At 39.7% G+C, this 14,708-nt stretch overlaps 1 protein-coding gene across 10 annotated transcripts in view; it reads left to right on the plus strand.

The window, feature by feature from the left end:
* The window catches only part of EVI5 (ecotropic viral integration site 5), a 162,185-nt gene that overhangs the window by 98,187 nt on the left and 49,290 nt on the right, over positions 1-14,708 (plus strand). For all 10 annotated transcript variants that reach the window (XM_072968221.1, XM_072968217.1, XM_072968220.1 and 7 more), the window contains 2 exons: positions 2,687-2,833; positions 9,589-9,684. In XM_072968221.1, the coding sequence (XP_072824322.1) occupies positions 2,687-2,833; positions 9,589-9,684 (243 nt within the window). The remainder of the gene's footprint in view (positions 1-2,686; positions 2,834-9,588; positions 9,685-14,708) is intronic.

Genomic DNA, 14,708 nt, shown 5'->3' on the forward strand with positions numbered 1-14,708 from the left:
TAAATGTCAGTGCATGAGCTGGTGATGATGCATGAAATTTTCTCATAGCAAAAGGAGAAAAATAAATGAAAATAGTGTGGTGAAATATTAATGGTGTATTAGTCATTTAAAGAGTGTTGTGTGAAGCACCCATGTATCCAGCATTCAGATTAAGAGGTTTGTCCCTGTTGATATGAGGTAGCTCCAGCTCCTTCATTTGATGACTTTTAGAAAGGCCCACCTGGTGAGTGTACCTTGCTTACTGAGGCCCTCTCTCCTTTGTTCTGAGTTTTCCTGTTACAAACAGCGCTGCAGCTCTGATCGTTCTCGTAGGTCTCCTCGTGCACACCTCTCAGAGTTTCTTCAGTACAGGAGTTACACCTTTTTCATGTGTGCCGTGAGCCCCTTTGGCAGTCTGAAACCCATGGACCCCTTCTCAAAATAGTGGTTTTTAACAACATAAAATAAAGCACATAGGACAGCAAAGAAATCAGTTATACTGAGGGGCAGTTACCAGAATATTAAAGGACAAGTTTGTGATACAGAATGCAGACACGGAGATGTGCACAACCCATTTCCATTGCAGGATTTGGGTGTTTAATGGCTTAGATTTTTTTGTACCTAAGTTAGCGTGTACTGTAATTCTGTTTTTGAGAGACACTCTTACCTGTTTTGGGTACCAAGGTTATTACTAAGTCAGCTTGGTGAATGCTTTGGGTTGTGTCTTACCTTTTTCTGTTTTCAGAAGTTTTATGTAAGATTGGAGTTACCCATGACCTAGGTATTTGCTGGAATTCATTCCTTTAAGCAGGATTGTCTTTCTGTTTTGTTATATGGGAATAGTAACTATTGATCCTAGTTGTTGAAGAGTTACAGGTCTTCTCAGGTTTTCTGTTTCTTTTTGAGTCTGGTTTGGTAAGACGTAGCTAACTTCTGTAAGACTTTTCAAGAAAGAAAGAAGGCACCAATATATACTATTAGGAATGAAAAAGGGGACATAAATGTAGACCCAGTGAAAGTATTTTTTAAAAATACTCTCTGAACAACTTGAAATTTGAGTATTTCGGCGAAATGGACAGTCTCCTGGAGAAGTAGGGTGTGACCTGATGTGATTTTTGCTTGTTTTTTCCTTGAGCTTCTTGGACCTACGGATTTGTGACTGCCGTGAAACGTGGAAAATTCTTGGTCGTTACTTTGTCCCATACTTCTTTCCCCACACTCTCTTCTCCGTCTGGGATTCCAGTCACACTTACGTTAGATTGTTTGATGTTGTCCAGCAGTTCTTGGAGCCTCTGTTCTTGTCTCTCCCATTATTTTTTCTCTTTGTATTTCAGTTTCTAGTGACTGAAATATTTCTCTTGACTTCTTATTAAGTTCACTGATTCTTCCCTTCACTCTGTGCGTTGTCTGATTAGCCACTGAAGGCCTTCTTTGCCTCTGTTACTGTGTTTTTTACTTCTAGCATTTCTGCTTAATTCTTGCAGTTTTTATTCCTCTGCTGCTGTTATCTGTCTGACCTTGCGTGTTTTCACCTTTCCTTGGAGCCCTTCGCATATTAATCACAGTTACTTCAAATTCCCTGCCAGGTTCAGTACCTGGGTCTCACATGAGGCTGGGTGTCTTGATTGCTTTGTCTCTGCAAGTGTTTTGTTTTTTACCGTTTCCTGCGCTTTGCAATTTTTTTTGTTGAAAACTAGATATGTATCTCGTGTGGGACAGTGGACTAAGGTAGACGGTTTTTATGCCTGGCAGTGGGCACAGCCTTCCTTCCACTGGGCCTTTTGTGTGGGAGACCTGCGTAAATCCAGTCAGGAGGGCGGGCTGGTTGGAGGTCTGTTGTTCCCGCGGTTGCACTCTTTGCACCACGGGCTCTGAGCTCCCGTAGCGATCTTACCTTTAGACTGGAGGCTGGTTTGCCGAAGGGCTTTCTCAGTATCGTTGGGTCTTCCCTTTGCCCGTCACTCAGAGATGGTCAGGCCCCAGCAGTATTCCACTGTCACTTGTCATAGAGAACCGGAAGGGCAGAAGTATATGAAGCTTTGTTACATGTATTATTTGATTTAATTCTAAAGACAGCCAAATGAGAAATAGATAATATTTATATACATTTTTCAAATGAGGAAACAGGAACTCAGAGATACTGACTGGATTACTTAAGCACCAAATAACAAGCCAGAATTCAAAACCAGTCCATATGCCTTGAAAACATACTGTGCTGTACATTATAGGAATGTAGAAGTTCACACGATGGATTTTGTAACGTCACAGGGTGTCTAGTCCAGTAAATGGTTATGATACCTTTCGACCAGTCTGTCCTTTCTTTTGGGAACTAGAAAAAAGGAGTTAAATTCATCATTTAACCCTGTTCCTGTATCTATTTTATACCACATTGCCTGTTTCAGAAATTAATACCCTCAAGTTCTGTATAAACACCCTTCTAGTTTGTATATACTTACTTTATGAATCATAAATGGAGCCTTATTGAGAGTTTCTAATATGAACATTATGTATTCGTTTGGGTGACTTCATTTTTAAGGCAGTTTTTAAATTTTTTTAAAAGTATTTAACTGTTTGTTGAATAAAATAGACCTGTAACTAATAATAACATTAAAAAATATTGTTGAGGCATAAAATGCATAGGTAGGAATTTATAAGCTTTTTCAGGCCTTCTGTCTCTATTGTGAGTATTTCTATTTTTAATTCTTAGAACCAGATCAACAGTAATCATCTTCGAAGAGCAGAGCAAGAGGTAAACAACCTACAGGAGAAAGTGCAGTGTCTTTCTGCACAGAACAAAGGGCTGCTGACCCAGTTAAGTGAGGCAAAGCGCAAACAAGCAGAGATTGAGTGCAAGGTAAATACATGTCAACTAGCAAGTTTGTGTTTTTTGTCAATATAACAATGCCTTTCTTCATTTTTGTCTCATCATTGAGAACCTTGTTATAAAACCAAAAAAAGTGAGTCCTATTTCCTGTTTTTCCTGAACTTAGTTTGGCAGTTGCTTTAGGACCAGATTTCTTGTTCTGGGTAGATTTCAGGCAGGAAACGTACATTGTCAACCACTTGGGTAAATGCCGGTGCACAAATTAAGTTAACCAAGTAATTGAAAATTGATTATCTCTTTTGACCTGTAGCCCTTCACACCGAGTCTTTTAATGTCTCAACCAGAAAGAGAGGCCAAGGCAGCTCTGCTTTGATGGGCACCTTGTTCTGGGCTGTCAGTATTTGCACATGTTTTCCGCGTAGAGTAGACAGCGAAAGAGGTGCGTGTGCCAGCAGGTTTGGGAAATTGTGTACCTTCCACATTATTACTTCAATCACTTTTTCTCTTTGGGGGGGGAAACATTTGGATTCATAAAGCATGGAGAAGTTTTTGAATGCAAGCACAGTTTTTCCTTAAATGAGTTTACAGTATAGCAGCAGTGAGGGAGAAGAGGGAGACGGGAAGTGGGCTGGACGGAGAGGGTCTGTGAGATCACTAAGGAGACGACTGTGACCACTGGAATGGGCTACTGAGAACGAGCTACGGGATTTTAAAAACAAGCCGCACAGCCGTCTTTCCGTGGTAAAAGAGTAGGAATGATGCCCGTTAGGGATTCCAGCCTAATTATTCTACGATAAGAAACGAGACTTTCAGTGGTACATATAAAGCTGTAATTCCATCAACGCGTTCTGGTGTCACTAAAAACCAGGAGTGAAGCTTGAGTGGTTTATCAGTGTCACTGAAATCCAGAGATGAAATTACATCCTAATAAATATGCATGGCTGTTACAATTTGCACTGACAGAAATCTGTAGGCAGTACTGAAATTTGCACTAACGTAAGAGTCAGTCCCTCTTGAAGGATGTGACTAGACTAGTTTAAAAATAAAACGATGTTACGTGAGGTTATGTCAGTCTGACTCACACTGATACCTGGTGAGTTTTCATGACGCATTGGTGTCTGTGCTGACATTTTTAATAAAGAACTAAATTTTAGTCTTTTTTTATTACTGGTGTATGTTTTCCTTTAACATATTGATTTAACATTACTCCTCAAATGCCTCAGCACCTTTTAGTCAAACTATTCTTTGGAGATAAATATTTGGTGATTTTGCTGATGAAAATAATTGTTGTCTTTGAATTTATGTAAGTAATGGGCTTAGATTCAGAAAGGTAAGAACTGATAGGAGATTTTATTTAATTAAAAGATTTTCATTAATACCTCTGTGAGGTGTGTTCCATACACTGACTCTGATATCTCCCCCATGTTTAAGCTGCATGTTGATTTAGTCAGTCTTTTGTGATGCCTTTTGCAGATTCAAAAGTGACCAGTGCTGTTACCTTAGCATCTAGGACATTCTGGTTAAATATATGTGTTTTACCTTGTTACGTGGAAACAAATGAGGGACGAACGTAATTTTTCAAGGGAGTCAGTCCTTCAGTTTTATAAACCTGACTCATTTTCATTTGGTTTTATATGATTCTAGCTTATGACTTGCTGATGAGTAATTCTTAAAGCTCGTGCTGTTTTTCATTTATGCACGTGTTCAGTATCAGTGTTACTTTCCCTCTGTAACTGAATTCGAATGTTCCCACTTACAGGTGGAACAGGGCAAGTCAGATCCCCTGTAGGAACACCCAGGACACTCTGAAACCTGAACGTTTTTTCATAAATTTCACACAGATTTGTCTGGAGGCATAACCTGTTTTGAACTGATACGTAGTCATTTGTCATTTTCATTTACCCTGCTTAGGGTGGCTGTTTGCACGTCAGGGCTTCACGGTGCGGGGCTTTGACCCTGCGTCGTGGTGGGCGCTGCCTCAGATCCCACCGGGTGGCACTGATGCACCTCATGCCCCCTTTCAGGCAGATACTAGCAGCTGAAGTGCATAGTTTTTCTTCTCACTTTCTTACACGAAAGTTAGCAGACGATATTTTGCTTTTTTCCTTTTTGGGTCAGTGTGTTTTGTGGATCTTTCAGTATCAGTGCGTGAACACTCTTACTGCCTCCCCTTGTGTGGAGGGACCGCAGTGTGCTCGGCTTGGCCCTCGCTGCTGGGCGCGTGGGTCGCTCCCAGTGTTCTGCTACTGCAGACAGGGTTCATGTGGAGTTTCAGATATATAGAGGTGCATCTGCACATTCCTGTAGGAAAAGTTGCTCTAGATTTGATTGTTTGGTCAATGGGTAAAAAATCTTTTCATAGATTATGTCAAAATACCCCCCCTTAGGGTTGTACCGTTTTCTGCTTTGACCAGCAGCGTGTAATAGTGCTTGTTTCTTCATCGTGTTACTCACATGTGGTGTAGCCAGATCTTTTCATTTTAAGTAGATATAATTTACATGTTGATTCTCAAATAGGGATGGGAGGAGGTGAGATTATGAGACTTTAAAGAACAGTACCATCCGTCTACTTACACATTTGTCAGATATTTGGGTGTCTTCTCTTTGTCGGTTACTCCTGTAGGCGTTGGGGATACAGTAATGGAGAAGCTGGACACAATGTTTAGTGAGACAATATGTGAAAAATAGAAAAGGTCATTGCTAATGATGCACTATAGAGTGGGAGGTAGGGAGAAGGGTAATGAAGATCAAGAGCTAGGAGAGGGTATCAGAGCTGGGACCTGAAGAATGAGAAAGAGCCAGCCATGCGAAGAGTCGGGGGAAGGTCTTTGCCTGAAGAGAGTCAAGAGTTCAAGACTCAAAGGCAGGGAAGGACTTGGTTGCTGAGTCTTGCATGTCACATAGAGCTGAGTGAGATGAAGCCAGGGAGGTGAGCCAGGACTCCTCTACTCAGCATACAGATTTTTACAGGCCACGCTAACAAGTTTGGGTTTTACTCTGAGTACTGGGGGAGGCCGCTGAAAGGTCTTAAGTGGGAAAGAAACATACAGTTTTTGATCTGCTGTATTTGCTTCAGATTTTTTTTACTTTTAACTCTGAAATAATTTTATGTTTATCGTAAAGTGGCAAAGGTAGTACAGAGAGTTCCCATATGCCCTTTAATCAGCCCCTCCTAATTTCAACATAACCACGATACACTTATCAATACTGAGGAGTGGACATTGGTGCAATGTTACTACTAACCTACAGACTTTATTCAGATTTCCCCACCGTGTCTCATTCTCCTTTGATCTGTGACAGTTTCCGAGTTTTCTTTCATTACTGTGACGATTGAAGAATACTAGTCAGGGATTTTGTAGCAATTCCTCGATCTGGTGTCTTCTGATGTCTTCCCACGATTAGACCAAGGTTCTGAGATGCTTCAGGAGAGAACACAAGATGAGGCGTCCTTCTCAGCGCGTCGTGTGGAGGGGACGCTGTGTTCACAGACCTCGGGTCTGGTGCCGTTGACTTCGATCGTTTGACTAAGGTCCTGTCTGACGGCTTTCTCCACCACAAAGCTTTTTTCCCCTCATATTCTGTTCCTCGCAAGCAAGTCACTAAGCTCAGCCAGTGGCCCAAGTCGGGGAAGAGACATCAGGCTACAGCTCCTGAAAGAAAGGGTAGCAAAGAATTTGTGGCCGAGTAAGGCCACCACAGTAATTAATATGTAAGTTGTGTATGGGGGGGACTATCTTGAGTTTATGCAAATATCCTTAAAGTCGCAGTAACTAATTTTAGCATTCATTAGAGAACATGCTTGTAGCAATTAACGCAGTTGTTCTTTAAAAGAACACACGTGCCGCCGTGTGTGGAGACGGATTTGAGGTGGGGTTGGAGAGAGAGCTGGCGTGAGACCATCGAGGCGGAGTTGCTCGCCTGGGCCCTGGAGCTCAGGCGAAGGAGGCCAATTCAGTGTTTTTGTAGAGAACCAGCAAGACTCAGTGGTTAGACTGGAGAGGGGGGAAGATAAAGAGAAAATTGATGTCTGGTATTTTGGTTCTTTACTTGATGGATATAATTTCTATGAAATGTTAAAGTTACTAGAGTATAAACATACTCCTTATTTTCTGCTTTTTAACAAATTACCTCTGAAACTTAGTGGCTTAAAATAACAGCAGCCACTAACATCTCAGAGTTTCTGTGGGTCAGAAATTCAGGAGCAACCTAGTCAGGTGGTTCTGGTTTAGAGTCTCACGCGTCGCAGCCACCTAGAAGGCTTAGCTAAAGCCAAGGGGTGAGCGTTTAGGGGGCTCACTCGCGCGGTTGTGGGGGGCCGGCTGTCGGAGCGGTCGCTGTCCTCAAAGGGCTTTCTCTTGGCAAAGGATGCAGACGGACGCACCCTTGCAGTGCAGCGTGAGCAGCGCCTTGACTGAGGAGGTAAACAGGGTACGGTAATGGGAGTTTACTATTAGGGTCACAGTTTAAGCAAAGCTAGTGAAGGAACGATGAAGTGAGGCCTTAGGGGTGTGTAGGAGTTCCTGGTCCAGGAAAGGGAACAGGGTTCACTAGACAAAGGGAAATAGCACATGTGAAGAGCAGAAGTGAGAAGGAACAGGAGGTGGTTTGAACTAAAAGAGGGTCATCCTAGCTGGAGGGGACTGTGGTGAGGAACACTGGTAAGATACGAAGCTAGGAAAGTAATAGGGAGCCAGATCCAGCAGGATCCTGGGCACCAGCAGGAGGGCCTACGATATTCCCTCGAGATCTGTGGAGTGCCACTGAAGCGTTTACAATAAGGGAATGACAGAAAGAGATTTGAATTTTGTTAAACACAGACACAGTGGTGTGCTGGGCCTGGCTAGTAAAGGCTTGCAAGAACTAATTGTTAAATTTTCAGGAATTTTGCGACACAGTGGTTAAACGGCCATGTTAAAAATTAAATTATTCAACATAATTAAGTTATGGTAAAACAAAGGTAATAAATACTGAAACTTCATCATTTTCTAATTATTATTTACAGTTTATTATTATCTTTTGAAGTTATTTATACTCATTGTATCTATATGGTGGAAATACCATGTAATAGTGCGCTATTAATGTTAAGTTCGTTAATGTTCACTAACGTAGTGTCAGCTTGAAAGGAGCCGTGATGAAGGCATTTATACCACATAAACTGGCAAACTGCAAGTCAGGACTTGATTTATTGTTTTGTTGATTATCTAGACCAGAAGTTGGCAAACTATAGCCCATATTCCAAATCTGTCTGGCTGCCTGTTTTTAAAAATAGGGTTTTATTGGAATACAACCTTGCCCATTCATTTATGTAGTATCTGTGTCCACCTTCACACTCCAGTGGCAGATAGAGTAGTTGAGACAGACTGTACTTCCCCCAAGTCTAAAATTATTTACTATCTGGTCCTTTGAGGAAGAGTTTTTGACTCCAACTCTAGACTGTTAATGCAGATTAAAGCTAAAACCTGTGCTGTGTCTTCAGCCTTTACGTTATGAATAGCATAAACATACTGAGGAATTTTCTTCCAGTACTTGATTACTATTATCAGAATGATAATTCCATTGTCAGAAGAGATAACATGAACAAAAATTAACCAACCTTCATATCAAAACTTCACTTTTCCCTTAGTTTCAGTGATAGGTGACTTATAGCAACAAGAGTTTGGCAAGAACTAGTGAAAGCGTTCTCGGAGGGTGTACTGACTGCACAGAATTTACAGTAATGAGTATTGTATGTCTTACCTGTGTGTTGTGTACTGTACACCCTCTGCTTCAGTTTGTATTAAAACATATAATAAGCTTATGTGTGAACACACACACGTACGCACACACACACACTTGCTTGAGAGCTGGCTGTTTCCAGCACAGCACTGACTACAAAGACTGCGTGTTCTGGCCACATACAAGATGGTGAAATATTTAAAGCAGTATTTTCTCAAAGTGAAATATCAGTATCTCTTCCAAGTTAAGAGAATAAATATAGTTTTTATTTAGAAATTTTTATACATTTACTAGATTTAGTATTTTTTTTAATTTTCATATTATAGTACCATCAGGTGCTAAATTTCTCCCATGGTCACTGTGCTGCACATTTTTTAAACTAAGTGCTAAATTTCAACTGAAGTTAATGAAGGACCAGCGTATGTTTGTATTCCCTATTTTCTCTGTCATATTTTTTTCACATTCTGTTACTTCTGCATCAGTAATATTTAGCATGGATATTGTACAATACGATTTTAGAGTTTTTCCTTTGTGAACTTTTGTGGTGGTAAAATTTAATATTATGCTTTTCCTAGGAAGATTGGAAGTGTAGGATAATCTGAGTTCTATTATTTTCGTTTGTAGTACAATGTAAATATTCGTTAACATTTTTTGCCTCAGAAAGAATGTCATTTTTACAGCATTATCTCGCTAACGTACTCTTAGTTGCTTATATTCCCTGTTAATCTGTTGTCCCAGTTACTTAACATGTTTGAAGATTCTCAGTTATTGTTCTTAGATAAGAAAAACCAATGGTTTTCATAATCACCAGTAACTTTAAAGATTTTAATTTACTTTTAATAAAGCATTTTGAGCAATATTTATATGGATAGTTTTAAAGATGGAATGCTCTTCTGTGTATTTATTCTTCTTTTGCATTAAGTTCAAGATACAATGGCTTTTTCTTCTCATTTGATCAGGGGTCTGTTTGTTACTTTCTAAATTTGAGGCATGTTACAAGTGTTTATGTTTTATCATTGGTTTGGTTTATTACCTGGTTTATTTTGGGTTTGCTTTGTTCGCCACCCTAGAACAAGGAAGAAGTGATGGCTGTGAGACTCCGCGAGGCAGACGGCATCGCCGCTGTGGCCGAGCTGCAGCGGCACATTGCTGAGCTCGAAATCCAGGTACTGTAGCAGCGTGATTAAGCTCGTGTCAAAACGGTACAGTGATTTCCCCTTCCCTGTGCACCTGGATAGCGACTTACGTCTTCATCCTAATGACTGTGATTTTGTTTTCAGCACTTACTCATTTCCAAGTCCTTTTTTTTTTAATTGCGGTAAAATACACATAAAATTTACAGTTTTAAAATGTCGTCTGACATTAAGTACATTCTCGTTGTGCAGTCAGTTTCCAGAAGGCCTTGTCATCTTTCAGAGCTGAAACTTTGCACCCATTAAACAACCCCCCATCCTCCTACTCTCCCAACCCCTGGAAACCACCATTCTACTGTCTGTCTGTGAATCTGACTCTTCCTCACAGAAGTAAAATCATAGGGTATTTGTCTTCCTGCAGCCAGCCTACTTCACTTAGCATAATGTCATCTGGGTTCTGGGTTCATGCATGCTTCATGGCAGAGCTTCCTTCCTTTTTAAGGCCGAATAATATTCCGTTGCGTGTGCCTGCTACTTTTTGTTTGCCCATTTACCCATTGATGGGCACTCAGGTTGCTTCCACCTTTTGGCCCTTGTGAATAACGCCGCTGTGAGTGTGAGTGTCCAAACAGCATGTTTTCATTTTGGGGGGGGTTATACCCACAAGTGGAACTGCTGAATCATACGGTAATTATGTGCCTAAGCTTTTGAGGATTTGCTATGCTGTTCTCCATCACAGCTGCGTCGTTTTCCATTCACACCAGCAGTGCACAGGGACCACTTTCTCTACATCCACACCGGTACTCATTAATTTTTTTTAAATAGCCATGCTAATGGGCGTGAAGTGGTGTCTCATTGTGGTTTTCATTTGCATTTCCCTGTTGAGCATCCTTTTGTGTGCTTGTTTGCCATTTGTATGTTGTCTTTAGAGAAATGGCAGTTCAAGCTCTTAGCCTAGTGTTTAGTGGGGTTGTTGCTGGGCTGTAGAAGTTCCTCACATGCTCTCGGTGTCAGTCCCTCGTCAGATACACGCAGACATTTTGGCAGATTTATCCTCCCATTTCGTGGTTGCCTTTTTGCTTTGCTACTGTCCTTTGATGCACAAAAGTTATTTTTGAAGTCCAGCTTACCTGTTTTTCCTCCTGTTGCCTGTGCTCCAAGTCCATTTTTCTATGACAATTGATCACATTTCTTTATTGTCAAAGCTATTTTCAAAAGAAAATTCAAAGCTTTAAAAATACATGGGTTTTGTCATTTATTATGTCCTACTTACTGTACAGTATAACGTAGTAAGTTTCCAATATGGACAAAGTGTATGTTTAAAATCTTATTTCTTCCAAGTTTTTAAATTGTATTCTGTTCTAAGCCATACTACAGTTTTGGCTGCAACATCTAGAATTTTCTTCCCACCTGAAATACATTTTTGTTCTTAAATTTTAATTCAAAATTCAATTAATTTCTAAGATTTACGTGTTATATTATAGCCTCATCTTTTGATCTGGACAAAAGTAATCACGACACATTGTAATTTGTAGAATTTTATAAAATGGTATCCTTTAAGTTCTGTTGATAATATTCCCCAGAAAGTAGCACATATTCAGAAAAACTTCCGACAAGAACCAGCTGCATACTACATTGTAATCAGCTATTTAAATCATGCAATCATACGCATTCTCATTTTAGTCTGTACTTTTATATCATGAAAACTATAAAAATTTTGCCATATTTCTGTGTATCTTAGACACAGAATAACATGATTTAAATCACTCTTTTTGTTAATTTTTAAATACTAATTAAAACGAAGGACCTGGTGTGCTGCATGTTTTATTTAAAATGAGATGTAACATGTATTACATTACATTATTGAAAAAATAAAAAAAAATGTACAAAATTTTTACTATTTATAGGAGTGTGTTGGCTTCAGTGAGTCTTGATTAAGTGCTTGCTGGAATCCTAATTGCCAGTTCCTTGGCATTTTTTCGGTATTTTTTTGACTTAATCTCATTTGTCATTGTTGACCCCTTCATTCTCTGCGTTCTTTCTGCTCGTGGCTTTCCTAGCACCACTCACTTTTGACTCTTCTTTCATGTTGAACTTTGTTTCCAGCCTTCCTAGTTCTGAGGGTTTGTATTCCTCTGAGAATCAAGTTCTTTGACTTTTAAGAACTACTCAGTGCACAGTGAAGGGTCTCACTTACCTGCTTGAGGAGCCGTCTTTACAACAGTGAATCCTAACTATCTCCAGCCCTGGCATGTTTCCCCTAAGCAATAATTTTATACCATAGAAAAAATTAGGAACACGGAATACGGAGAAGTTCATAGCAAGGCTGCATTATAATGTGTATAAAAAATATCTCTCTAACCACTGCTCAGGTCAAGATAGAGAATTGCCTGAACCCCAGGAGTCTCCCGGGTCACGCCCCGCCCTGCTCCCTCATCCTGGATTTTATAGCAGCCGCTTCTCTGCTTTCCTTGTAGTAGTGCCCTCTTCACATGCATCTCTCAACAGAGTTTAGTTTTCCTTGTTTCTGAATTTTGTATAGAGTCATGATGAATATTTTCATTTGTGCCTCTTCTTTGTTCAGTATTGATTTAGTAAGTCATCGTTTTTATTTTTGAAACATTTTCCATTTTATGAATATATCGCCATGTATTTATCCATTCTACTATTAGTGGTCATTTGGAAATTTCCAGATTGGGACTGTTATAAACAATGCTGTGATTATGAGCAACCTGGTACACTACAGTGACCACATGTGCACAGGTTTCTAGCATGTATGCTGGAGTGTGGAATGGCTGGGTCACCAAGCATGCAAACTTCAACTTCACTTTCCAAAGTGTTCGTACCAGTCTAAACGCCCAACCGCAGCGTATTAAAGTTCTGTTGTTCCACATCCTCCCCAACACTTGGTGGTGTCACATGTTTTCATTTTTGCCAGTCTGGTGGGTATGCGGTGATAGTTCATCATGGTTTTAATTTCCACTTACCTGATTACTAATGAGGTTGGCAATTTGGGTTTCACCTTTTATAAAGTTCCTATTAAAGCTGTTTGTATGTGTTTTTTCTTTTGTGGTGTTTATCTTTTTCTTAGGTCTGTGTAGTTCTTTATATATTGATGTTAGGTTTTACAGGTATCTGTTCCCACTTGTGACTTGTCTTTTGTTGTTTTTTTAGTTTATCTTGTCTTTGATCAGGAGACCAGTGTTTTTAATGGAGAGTAGGTAGATAGCTCCTCCTGTAAGTTGTATGAGCACTTCAGACTCAGCAGATTTAAAATCAAATGTGCTCTGTTCCATCCAAAATGTTTTTAATCTTTTGTATCTCAGTCTTGTTCAGTGGTGTCATCTTTTATCGAATTGTTCAGCTTAGTAGGAACTTCACTTAATGGGTTTCTTGTCCTTTGTCACATTTACCAGGGCTGAGTATGCAGACTTTCAGCTTTGTTTGAGAATACCAAAGTATTTGTACAGAGTGCTTGTGCTAGTTAGCGTTCCTACCAGTGTTTCACCAACTCTCCTACTCCTGAAGGTTTGCCATCAGATCGTTCCTAATAATTCACACAGATCAAAGTACTCCGTCCAGCTCTTCACTTCCTCTGAAAGATTAAAGACCTAAATAAATCTAAAACTGTATCGTAGGTAATTTTACTCATTTCAGAAACTTAAAAGAAAAATCTTTGATAGCCTTTCTGCCCCTCTTGGCACGCCCTCAGTTCACCTCCCCAGTCCCACTTGAACGTCACAACTTTCTGTCCACTTTCTGTGTCTCCGGCCTGAGCTCTTCTGCAGAGCCACCAGCGTTGTCTTTCTAAACATAAAAACCTTTATTCACTGCCTTTTTCCTACCAAACTGTATCAAAACTCCTTAGCACAAATGCTGATCTTCTCATCGTTGTCCAAGCTTGGATTTCTGGCGTCTTCTTTCACCATTGCCACCCATCCTCCTCCCTCTGCTCCCCCACTGCATATCCAAACACACTCCTCACAAAATGTTCACATTAAAAAAAAATTCTGTACCATTCTTCATGCTGTTCTTCGTAAACTGCTGTGTTTTTCTGTATCCCCTAGTCCTCTGCTTTGTAGGTACTGCTGCTTACTGAGTTGTCCTGGGCTAGCTTGCTGTTGGTACATTTGATAAATGTGTTTTCGGTCAGTGTCTTAATGATTCAGCCTCAATTATATATTTATTAAATGCAGGTTAAGATCCATAAACGGATCTTTTGTTGAAACCTGAGACTCTTTTTTCAATGATAAGAATAACGTTTTAGGTTATTTTTAACAGTGGAAATGTCAGATCATTTTCAAGTTCCACTAGGGGGAGAACTCAACTTAGTAAACTATTTTTGTACTTCAAATCTCTTCAGACCGACTCTCTTAATTACTGTTACTCTCTTGTGAATAAAAATTTTTCCCACAAACCAAAGTCTTTCAAACCCTTTATTTGTAGTAAATTATGTGATTACGTAATATTATTGATATAATAAGACCTGCTTTTTTAACATAGTTAGGAAAATTATACTTTTGTAAATGTCTCATTTAGATGAGGAAATAGATGAAGAAATATACTCATTTTTATAAACACTGTAGCATTCTGTAGTAGAGATACTTAATGAGGTTGAAGTTTATTAAATTTATTTGCAAAGATCCTTCAGTCAACTTGAAATTTTCAGGTCTGATTTGAACTTCATAATTGCCACTCCCCCGGCCCCCATGTTACTAAGAGACAACGACACTTCATATACTTAATATTGTTTATAATAATGCCTTTTCCCCCATCTCTGGAGGAGCTGTTTTATATTAGTGTCTCACAGTGAATTTAACCTTTTTTAAGTGTAGCAGCTTTCAAATTTTAGCCGTTTTCCTGAGCTATTTGTAAAAAGTTTTGCCAAGGTTTCCTCCTCCTCAGACAGAAAGGCGCTTATTGATGGATGTTAGTCACCAGTCTACTGTGACGCTTGTTAGGAGCAGCTCACACCCCTGCAGAATTAAGCGGTTGAACTCTGAAGTTCCATTAAATATATTTTTTAAATCATGCGTATCATTTTAATATTTTTGGAC

The sequence above is a fragment of the Vicugna pacos genome, chromosome 9 (assembly GCF_048564905.1).
Source record: "Vicugna pacos chromosome 9, VicPac4, whole genome shotgun sequence".
Taxonomy (NCBI): Eukaryota; Metazoa; Chordata; class Mammalia; order Artiodactyla; family Camelidae; genus Vicugna; species Vicugna pacos.